Source organism: Rhinolophus sinicus, chromosome 17 (genome assembly GCF_057876585.1).
Source record: "Rhinolophus sinicus isolate RSI-liver-muscle chromosome 17, RSI-T2T, whole genome shotgun sequence".
Classification (NCBI taxonomy): Eukaryota; Metazoa; Chordata; class Mammalia; order Chiroptera; family Rhinolophidae; genus Rhinolophus; species Rhinolophus sinicus.
The window spans coordinates 39,350,093-39,362,182 of record NC_142517.1 but is presented as its reverse complement, the minus strand read 5'-3'; the positions used below and the strand labels follow the sequence as shown (position 1 = coordinate 39,362,182).

At 34.6% G+C, this 12,090-nt stretch overlaps 1 protein-coding gene across 1 annotated transcript in view; it reads left to right on the top strand.

The window, feature by feature from the left end:
• The window catches only part of SPATA16 (spermatogenesis associated 16), a 209,174-nt gene that overhangs the window by 75,100 nt on the left and 121,984 nt on the right, over positions 1-12,090 (top strand). Inside the window, exon 4 of the mRNA XM_019734941.3 lies at positions 5,492-5,581. Coding sequence (XP_019590500.3) covers positions 5,492-5,581 — 90 coding nt within the window. The remainder of the gene's footprint in view (positions 1-5,491; positions 5,582-12,090) is intronic.

Sequence of the window (12,090 nt, the reverse complement as noted above, 5' to 3'; positions counted from 1 at the left end):
AAAGATGAGAACAAAGAACATGAAATCAATATTTCCTTTAAAAACAAACTGAATTTCGAAATGGGAATAATTATCACTAAAATTTAAATCTAGAAAACTCAAGTCTCCCAAGGAACTTGAGTGAAAAAAACATATCTATCTAGAAGTTTTTATTTAGATTGACAATCTTATTAAGTTCACTTTCAGTGGTTTCTAACTAACAATACCTTACAAATGAGAAATATATTACTTTTTCGCATGCCGTTAAAATATTTCCAACACTCCATTATTATTCTTGATTCATCCGAAAAGCAGGAACACACAAGATATATTCTCTATTTAGATTGTAGTGAAATAAAAAATTTACAATAAAAGCTATAATAAGAAAAACGATCCTGTAGAATTTGAGCAGTGTTGTCCTAAATAAATTTTCAGTCAAAGAGGAATGAAAATCTGTAATTAGAGACTAGGGGAAATGTTATGAGAACAAAACATACTCTATCATTCTTAAGGATTCCGTCAAAGCTGAGTTTTAAAAATTCATAGCTTTAAATGTTTTGTTTACTTAGAAAGAAACATAAATGGATTGAATAGTAAGTCAGAAAGAAGAAAAATAATAAAATAAAATCCAAAGAGAACAAAAATGGATTAACAAATATAAAAGTAGAAATGAATGAATTGAAAGACAAAAAGAACAATAGAATGAGTAGCTAAATAGAATGAATAGATTATGGTTGAAAAGATAAAAAAATACAAAGTCTCTGGCAACTCAATTCTTCCATAATATTTTATAAAAATCACAGTATAATAAAAAATTTTAATTTATGTTTGTTCACTTTTGTCCTGGATGTAGTTTTATTATTCACTTTCTTAATCCTTAACTTCAATATTCTTTTTATTAATTTTATTTTTTTTTTAAATCAGTAATCAATTCAAATTATTCCTAAAAGACACAGTCCATAAGATTATATTGATAGATATAAAGGGTATTTGAAAACTTCAAGATTTATTTCTGATATTAATTCTTGGAAAATAATAAATTTTTCTCAAGTCAATTTGTAGTCAAAATTATCAGTGAAATATTGAAACATTCCTAGACAGCCTACTTTATTTAAATTACTTTTTAAAAAATTTTAGCCTATTCAGTAAGAGAAAAAAAATGTAAATATTGAAAAGCCATACCAACATAATTATTTGCAGATGATATAAATAAAACGAAATTCTTACAATATTAAGTCATAAGGATGAAAAATAAATATTTTTGAAGTACACATCTGTTAACAATAAGTTAGGAAATAGAATGAAGAAAATCTCGTTCTTATTATGCATATAGATAGTTTTTTCAAACTTTAATGTACATACAAATTACCAGAAGTTCTTGTTAAAATGCAGATTCAGTAGGTTTCTGATGGGGAACCAATATTTACATTTCTAATGAGCATCCAGGTGTATATACATATACATGTAAAATCTACATTCTCACATATAATTTTAAAATTTAAGAATTAACAGGAAAAATATTACTAGGAGGCATAAAAAATACTGGCATTAAGAAGAGGAATGTCACATTCCTGGATAGGAAGAGTATAAAAATATCTCTTCTTCCTAAAATGAATCTAATGCCTATATTTTGACACCAATGAAAACCACTAAGTTTCTGTTTTTTGCAGCTTTAAAAAAATGAAGATTATAAAGTTCATCAGCAAGAATAGATAAGCCATATTAGATGATAAATATTTTCACAAAGAGGACATTAGGCAGTTCTTTTCCTTCCAGAAATTAAGGTGTATTTTAAAATGACAATAATCAAAACAATTTGTTTCTGTCGCAGAAACAGACAGATTCAAAGCGTGGAGTACAAAGTCCAGCCATCAATCCAAGTATGCATATGAACTTTGTATATAATAAAAGTGGTAAATCAAATCACTAAGAGAAGAATATATTATTTAACAACTGAACTGAGACACCTCAAATAACCACCAAAATAGACATATTTTGGCTTCACAACATTATGACCTTAGGACTTAAAACAAGTGCATATCCATGCATGCATACAGACATCAAATTATGTGAACTTTAACATAAAAGATGAATTTTAAGACATTCACAAGTAGAAATAATAAAAAGCATAACATGTACACCACAGGGACCAAATTGATAAAGAAAATAAACTTTTGCCACGTGGGAGGGTGATTGGGGGTCTGGGTGAAAAAGGTGAATGGATTAAGAAGTGCAAATTGGCTATTACAAAATACGTATGAAGTTGTAAAGTACAGCATAGGGAATATAGCCAACAATATGGTAATAACTAGGAGTACGTATAGTGTCAGGTGGGTACTAAGAGTTATAAGAAGGATCACTTCATAAGTTATATAAATGCCTAACCACTGTGCCGCATGCCTGAAACGAATATAATATTGTCAACTGTATGTCAACTGTAGTTGAAAAATTAAAAAAAATATATTTTAAAGAAAAGAAACTTTTATCTATTACAATATTTATTATTTTACATTATCTTAAAATAGTGTTAATCAATCGAGGCAGCAATCATAGCCTGTAACTTAACTAACACTATCTCAATTCTTCTGGCAAAATTTCAGTGACTTCTATAATTTAGTTATTTTCTCTAACATGATTCTTGTTTGTTACCAAAAGCCCTAGCAGCATAGCTAAATCAGTTATTTCCTCTATGATAAAATCAGACCAATCAGCACAGGGATCTTCTCTCTCTGATTATAATTGTAGGTTTTTTGGTTTTGGTTTTGTTTTTGTTTTCATTACAGTCCCAGTCAGATTATCCATTTTGGTTGTAGGTAGCCTCCCACAGCTCTCCAAATGGCATCAAATGATAAATGACAAAGAATTTTTTAAAGGCTAAATGAACATTTTCTCTACAAGTTGTACATATGTAAATTTTAGAAAGCATCAAATAAATTAATAAAAATGTAAAAACTAGGCTTCACAGTCACCACTAGCATTTCCTTGCCAAATATCTAACAAGGCATATTATAAACACACAGTGAATGCTGTGATAATTATAACAAAGTCAAAAATAATAAATTGTCAGACACATTTCACCCCAAATTTCTAACATACTTTTTTAATTGCCTCCACCTCTCAGGGTAGACTGGGTCTAGGTCTTCCTTGGGTCCCTTTTACAAAGCTGTGACTCATGTGGTTCAGTGTAGAGTGGTGTTATAATTAAAAGAACCTAGCCCAGTCAGCAATAGTGATTTCTAAACTCATGTCCTCTGTTTATATTTCTTCAACACCATACAAAGGCCTTGTGTTTACAAGCAATTTTTTAAAAATCTATCCTTTTTTATAAAATCACACTGAAACAGTGTATACCTCACCAACCCTCACGACCCACAAAAATCTCCTCCTCCATCTACATCAAAAGCCACTTTAATGACTTTTCCTCCTCCTCCTCCCTCTCTTTTACTAAACCCTTCCCTCACTGCTACTCCTGCCTACCACTCCCCATCCTTCTCCCCAGTATAATCTATTTTGAGAAAAAGAACTTTGGCAGAGCGAGATTCTTGGAGAACAGCTTAGCAAAGCCAGAATACTACATCACGGCCAAGAGATGTCGAAGGCTAGAAACATGCATTCAGTATGAATTTTGTCCCATCACATTTGTAGATGCTTAAGTGAATGAATGATTCCAAAGTAAGAGGGAAGAATTACCTTTTATGTGAAAGAAAATATTCTGGTTAGGCTTGGAAAAACCCAGGCCACTAGACCAATTCTGTTCTTATTCACTCAGATCTACTTTTACAAGACTATTTTTACAGGGATAAAAATATACAAACATGCTTTGTAAACATTCTTTTTCTGAATTAATATACAGTATTAGTCATGGAATTAGTAGTTCACTATTGACATGGAATAAACTCATACAATAGTTTTTTAAATTTCCAACATTTTAATTAAAAATATACCAATTCTTAGAGGATTGATATATTTATTTGTACAAGTTGTTAGTCATAGACTACAAGAAAACATTACTAACTCAGGCCCATCTAATTCAGAAATCAGCATAGAAGAGGCAGGAAGGTGTAATACAAAGTGCTATGGCTAGAGATGGCAAACACAACGAACTTGAAATTCTTCAACTGATCAATTGTGTAAGATTTTGGAAAGGTCACTTAACCTCTCTGATTTCTGTTCACTTGTGCTTAAAATGAGCTAAGTTATTTAATCAATCTATATCATCATATAATTTTATATAATCATATAACTATAATTTTACATGGGTCTGATTGATGTTTCTTTTCTACTTCATTCTTTTCATAGCATTATTTCTGGGAATGGAACTATTTTTGTCTGCATGATTTTTAAAAATCTGGAGTTCATGAAAAGGCTTACAGGTCATATGAATTCCCTAAATTTGGGCAATTGTTTTTGTACATTATTCTGGACAGAAGTCTGTAGCTTTCATCTGACTCTCAAAAAGCTCTGTGAATCTCTCAAAAAAGATTAAGAACCACTTACGTCAATAATGAACTAATTCCAAGCGATTATCATCAACTTGTAAAAACAAGCTCACAAGTTTTGCTTAATAATACTGCATTGGTTCTGTAACATTTTGTATCTCACATCGATAACACAGCACACACTGTTAATATAAGCTACATTTCAAACTTTCACTAATGGCTGTCTCCTCTTTCAGTGATGGGCCATAGACTACATCTGTCTAGTTCACCTCATTATATCAAATGCCTTGAACAGAGCCTTGCTCTCAGTGAAGCAAGGAAGAAAAATGTCTACCAGTTTATCTTCCAGGGAAGAAGGCAGCTGGGGCGTGATCATCATCTCACCTGGGCTTAGATTGAGGCTCCAGAACACTATGAAAATGATGGAGGAATCAGCAAGTAAGGATAGACAGATCATTTTATCCACAAGTCAAGCCTTGTTGTTTCAAGAGAAAATGGAAACCCAAAGTGAATAAGGGCCTTACCAAAAGTGGCAAGGTCAAGATCAGAGTCCTTAAATAACAGTATAACACTCCTTCCTTTCCACTACATCGTCCAGTTGGGAGAAGACACAGAAACTAATTATGGATTGCAAATTAGCATGTCACTCAAAGTGTAGTTCCTTTCTTTTAACTGAACTTCAGCAGCTAACAACCTTCTCCTTCGTTATAGGTAGACACACCATAAATAATCTGTGATTTTTTTTTGCCTGATTAATTAACCTAAGCAAATAAAATAACATCATGTCTTATATGTAATATAACTTGGAATCAACTTCTTTGTCATTGTCATATCTATAAAAGATCTTCAGTGCTATAAATAAAATTGCTTTTATAATGAAAACTTAATTATCTTTCCAATAATCCTTGTTTATTTGTTTTCACTGACAATTACAGGAAGAAAAGGGCTTCATTCAGTATCTTTTAAAATATATAATAGATAAAATTGGATGCATGTTATTTCATTCCTATACACTGCTGGTAATTGTCTTTTAAAAACCTAATAACATTTGTGTTTCTTTTATGTTTTTACAGGAGCATTGTTTTAAACCCAGCCTATTTTCGAAATCATCTTCGTCAGGCAACAGTGTTTAGATGTCTGGAGAGATATTCAGAAGCTGCCCGGTATGTTTGTTATAACTTTTGTGAAGATTTATTTCAAGTTAAATTAATTTTATTCTCAGCTTCTGGTAATAGCATAATAGAACTTTCCATTTCTCTCATGGAATATGATTTTACCAGAATTATTGTTTTATAAACGTCAAACCAACAGTTATTGACTATCTTTTTCTTTTTCTTTAATTAAAGCTATTCTGTGTTCATAGCTCTTAGTAAAATTCAAACTTCCAGCCATGAGCTCACTAACAACGATGGGAAAACTTCCACGGAAGATTAGAAATGAACTTGACCTCCTGCTCTCAAGTACATTCCTGGTCCTAGTTGTAATGACACAATTCTGTGGCTATCACTTTCTTGAGTTCTGGACATGAAATCCAACCCCATAAAAAGGACCCCAGAAGCCCATTTCAAGAGGAGATGGCATCAGTTATAACTCTCAGGGTTGTTAGAGGTGTCCTGAAGTATTGCTTCTTGCATCCAAATATGTTTCATAAAAACGTAGTGAGATAGCTCTTAATATTCTCATCCCCAGAACCTAGACTTACCACAAAGAACTGCAAGAATTGTGCAACACCCTCAATGCTATGTTCAGAATTCCTTCCTACATGTGACAACTGAGGCTTTTTTTCTGCTTGTGTCAAGTTCATCATATCTGACTTCTCTTATCTTTGATGAATTCTCTCAAAGAATTTTCCTCATCTCCCAATGTCCAGACACATGCTGTTTTTCACTCATCCACTTTACCGCACCAGGAATTTAGCAAGAAAGTGTGGTGGTTTCTACATTTAATCCAAGCACAACTCCTGTGGAGAAATCCACAGTAAATGGGCTGGAGGAGCGGGGCTTAGGTTGTAGGCGGCTACTGTTGCTAGAACATTTACAAATAACACTTTCTTGGAAAATGAAGTTTAAGGAATTTAAGTAGATAATAAAATGGTTCCGTAAAATCGATACCATGAGGTTGACATGAAATCCGTTTGTGTAAGATGGTCATCGGGGCTACCTGAAGTCAATTAAATGCCGGATATGGAAGGCAGAATTAATCCCAACTACTCTCACTTTGCAGTCAAACAACCAATACGACACATCATTTACCTGTGTGCTAATGTCCACTTTCAAAAATTAAAATGGGTCTTTATCCATTTCTTCTTATCAGTTTATCAATTTTACAGTTTTCTATGGAACAGTTTTCCTCAAGGGGTGGTGTCTTCATAATCTAATCAGAAGACTAATAGGAGAAGGCAAATGCAACTTCAGAACTAGAATGCCACGAGTAAAAGTTGTTGTTGGTATGCTGGGGTCAGCTTGTACAGACTCTAGAACGCTGTAGGAGACACTAGCAATCTAAGGAGAATTTACACTCTGGAAATAGGCAAATGCTACAAATCCAGCCCTTTTAGGTTTGGAGGAGAGCCAAGTTACTGCCCTATCATTAATTATAACTTAATTGTGCCCAGCCAATTTGAGTTAAAGTGGTGAGAAAAACTCTTTGTAAAACAAACAAATAAACAAAGAGAATTTGAAAATTAGAAATTTCTTAGCACTTCTCATGCAAAATTGGTACTGAATAGCCATTGTCCTTGACAATCCCTGCAGTGAAATAAGTATACCTATCTGTTTAATACCATTTGGTGACCAATCTCATAATTCTCCCTGAGAAATCTCCTGGTAATTGTTGCTTATGCTGTTGTGGACTTTCCAACAGAGAAGCAGATAAACAATTACATTCAGATACAAATGTTTTTCATTTTGGTTTCCTTAGTAAACCTTCAATACACAATTTTATAGCCCTCAATATAGAGTGCTGGTCATCCTTTTCCCCCCAAGGGAAAGCATGCTATGAACTGTGAACATGAATATCTTAGTGTCTCTTAGCTATTAGAATTATAATGTGAAACAATAAATATAAATCAATACACAAAGCATTTGTTTATCGATTAATTTCTTGGGAGATTTGGGTAGTTTGGTTCAGGCCTCTTACAAGCACATTATATTAAAACTCATTAGAAAAGCCAACACATCAAGCTTATTTCCTCTAGGATTCCAAGTACTCATGTTTCTGAGATTGAAAAACACCTACGAAACACAAAAGTATGCCATTTTTCTGTGACTTAAGGGGTCTTAAACCATGATTCCTAGTAAAATGGATCATGTCCTATCTGATCCAAGTTAGAGCACTTATAACCGGTACCTGGAAATTGGTCTGTCTAAGGTTTTCGGAGCCTAACTAGCTCTTCTCAAAAATGAATTCCTAATGAATAATCCAGAAAAGATTCCCAGGACAGCCTCATAAAAGTGTAGATTCTCAACCAGAGAGGCTAAAGGAAATGGTTCTCCCTATGGCTGAACGCAAAGCGTCGGTTGGGTGTACAGCAATGGGCAGGTCCTTTTATTTTGTGTGTCAATATCTTTTCGGTGACATTGTACCAGAAGAAAGAGCAAGAATATATAGACAGCACACAACTGAAGATCAATAGGCTTATTTGGAGGCTAAGTCACCGTTGAGGTAAAACTGGCACTGGTTAAAGTGATCAAATCACATTTTTTCACAGAAGCAACATCTGTGCATGGTACGTCCAGTCTCTGTCTCTGAAACCCACCTATGGCTTTTACTGCGAGTCACCTAATGGAATCTTCTTTCAGACTCCACCTTACTTTTCTGTTTGCTCCTGGGTTCTGACTCCTTATGAACAATTTTCCTTTGGGGTGACCTCCAGCTTCTGTCAAGCTCAGCCCTTGGCAATGAGCCAATGTTCCTAGCCCCAGCTACACATAGACTCAGCCTAGATTCCACCTGAGCTCTCAGCTGAGACCTCCCCAGGCAACAAAAAGGGGCAGGATAGGCTATATCTGAATGCAGCCCCCTATGGAGTTTCTTGCAGTAACCTCTTCACCTTCTGATAGTCATACAAAGCTTTGCTCCTTCACAGCAATCACCAGTTAAAGCTTAGCTTCCAGGGTGGACATCCCATTCTCACCTTTGCCTAAATATAAATCTGTAACACTGGGAGAGTCCAGGGAGCAGAAAGCCAGGTAATGTGCTTCTTTCTTCTAAAACAGAAGACCTGTATTCCATCGGTCAAACAGAGAAATAACTCAAGGAGAATATTCTTACTCTGTTCCCTAACTCATATTTGTAAGATTCTCTACTGAATTCTCTGTAGTCCCAGTGAAACCAAAAGCTAGAATATTTAGCAAAATCCCCAAACTTATTTGTATTTTCAATATTTTTAGAATTCAAAATTCTGTATAATGAAGGAATAATTAATTTGTCATGCATATTGCTGATATAGAATGTAAATAAAATTTAAAAACAAAAAAATCACATTTTCAAAACACAAACTTAAATTGAAATTGCTGTAACCCCAAACCCAAGAAACAAGAAAACTTTGAGGCCTTATCTGAAATAGCAAGCACCCTAGCTCTTTAACATCTCTCTGTTTCTATGCATATTAAAGTACATGTGTTGAAATAGAGTGTCTTTGCTCAAATCTGTCCCTTCTCCCCCAACACTGCCATTTACACACACACACACACACACACACACACACACACACAAATATTTGGCACTACCCTCATAAGAAAGTCAAGACAAGAAAAAAATATAAGATGTGAGAGAGACGTGAAACAAACAAACAAAAGCCATGACTATTTTGTGAAGAGAACTAGTGACTCTTGATAACCTGAATAGCACAATGTCTTTCATCTCGGTATGCTCAATGTTCAGCGCAGACTTGGCATGTACCAAGCACCAGCCTGCGGTTTGCAAATTAAAGCAACTAGTTTTGGAGTTGGTGGTTAATAATCATTTCACTTTATCAGTAAGAACATATTACATGAAATTGTTAGTACAACATTTGTTGAAGGAGAAATATGAGAGTATGCGTATAGTAAAGTTATGCGATAGTGGCATGCCTCCTGCAGCGAAGATTCTTAAGGCAAAAAATAGATGACATTGAACAGAATCTTTAGGGAAGACCATGCTGTGCAAGAGGAAGCAAATAGAAGGTAACACTAATGGGTAAATCACAACAGTCTTTTTATCCATCATGGAGGAAGAGTTAGCTGTCTATTTCTACATACATGAACTAGACAGGGGATAATAGAGCGAGAATAACACACTCACATGCTTACAAAGCCCAGGCAGATGATGAGTGAAGGAGGCCAATTATCAGATAAAAGGTGTCGTATGAAATAGAGAGAACTGGGGATCACTAAGTAAAGTGACCATATAACTCATCTGCCAAACTGGACACTTATGATAATGAAAGTGGGCACTACTAAAAATTATACCAGGAAACCAGCCCATAAACCAGGGCTGTCATGAGCACCCTGGCCATATTGTCACCCTACCACTGGTCCTTCCAGAGGGAGTGTCCATATTCAAGTCCAGCTAATGCAGCTGTATAGGAATGTAGGTTCAGTGTTGCAGATCTTCGAGTCGTCACAAGATAGTATAATAATTCTATGAAATTTCTGGACTTTTAAAAGTTGGCAATTATTTTGAGGTTTTTAAACAGATTTTCATCTTAAGAAAGCTGAAGTAGTCCCATTCATGAAGATGTAATTCACTGAAGAATCTATTTGCCAAATGACCAATTTACAGAATTCACCAAATTTAAAGACTACTAAAAACTTATTGTAAGAAATAATCTTCTTGAATAATTAATATGACTACATTTGCTTATGTACATATCCCTCATGAAATATTCAGCAAATTCAGTTTACACTGATTTCTTGCTAATATTTTAAAAAGTGACTTCTTTTTTTTTTTTTTTTTTTTACTTTTAACATCATCATTTTTAGGATTCCCCAATTTTTGGAGCGTGAACACATTTACCTATTTAATAAGATATGTTTTAGCTATTGATAGCATTTACAACAATTCATATCTGAGATTATTTTAACAGCTCTTTGTTTTGTGCCTGAAGCTAGTCACGGCACAATCTGGGCTGCGGATTCCACAGAGGGGCAGACCAAAGAACAGAGAGAAATTAAAGGCCTCAGCACCCTGGAGCCCTGCTCCCTTCAACTTCCTCTGTAGGATTGCTAAAAATTTTCTAAAGAGCTACCATAAATTAAGTTTTATGAAATAAATATATTTACAAATTTGATGAATTGGTCATTTGACAAACTCATTATCTTATGAATGGACCTAGAGGCCACAGAAGGCTGTGGGGTAGGTCACAGCATCCGATTTGAAGCTTGGATCAAATTCTGTCTTTCAGTTTTCAGTGAATACTAGAGTTTAATCCTTTACAGATAGAAGCTGAGCTTCCTCCTACCAGCAAGAGCATCCTTTCCCATGTGAATTTTGTGCTGGTCATTTGGGGAAAGACTATAGTCTAAAACCAGCAGTCCACTATTAAAAAAAGATGGTATTTTACAGAGTGCAATGGGTTCAGTTAATTAACTATCTGCAGAAAATCTGGTCTGTTCTGATTTTTATTTTGCTATGTTATTTAATGTCATGTAATGTACGTAATGTGGCGAAAATAGATTAAATAATAAAATATGCAATCTAATTTTTTTTTATATTTGCTCTTCTTAAAGTAATACACTAAATGACACACTGGATTTTGGAGGTGTATTATATGACTTGTGCCTTCCAGGATTTAAAAAAAAAGCAAATTGGTAAGATGTGACCAAGTTTATCAGTCTGCTTTTTGCTACATTAAGAATTTCCTCCCTCCAATTAATTCTCACCTTTGCCTCTCTCATTCTCGATCTCTGACAGTGTCTTTTCTTTATTCCTATTTTACCATGTGGGTACCTGCCACTCTCATCCTCATTCTCTGCCCTTCTGCACTTGCCTCTTTTCTTGTTCTGTGCTCTTACCTTTTTCTCAAAAATGTCTCCCTTCCTTGTGAGCATCCCTTCCGTCTGGTCCTTAATACACCATTCTCAATGCATCTCAGTTAGTCTGTAAGCCTGTGGCCCTCCTTGGTGATTGCCATTGATTCAACATATCAGTGATTACATTTTCTTTGGTTTTATTTTATTTTTGATCCTCTGAGTTGGAGGCTACTTGGGATATTTGAATTTTCTGGAAATCTAATCTCTGGATGAATGTACAATGTAAACCTCAAACAATAAATAAATCCCTTGAAAAACAGATTCTTTTAGACATGAATAATCAGCCATGCCTAAAGTATGACACGTTAGAGTACCAATTTCTGAATGAGAATTAATACGAACACTTAGGGTCTAGGATGTACATGAGCATCAAAATATCCCAGAGTTGTTTTTGGCGTGTGTGTTGGGGGCGGGGTGTGCCAAGCAGTATTTCTATTTAGCTAAATCAAAACACATACTTTAAGATACACTAATTCATGGCTACCATCACTGACAAGCCAGATAGTAGAAGTTAGGGGTGGGAATAGATGGGGGTTTCTTGAGACCCAGCAGGAGCCTTGGGGGTTTGGTTTTGTTGTTTTCTTGCAAAAGTTATCCGTGCAAATTTGAAATAATGCATACATAAATCACAATCTGCCAAAAGAAAAGAGTGATCCAAA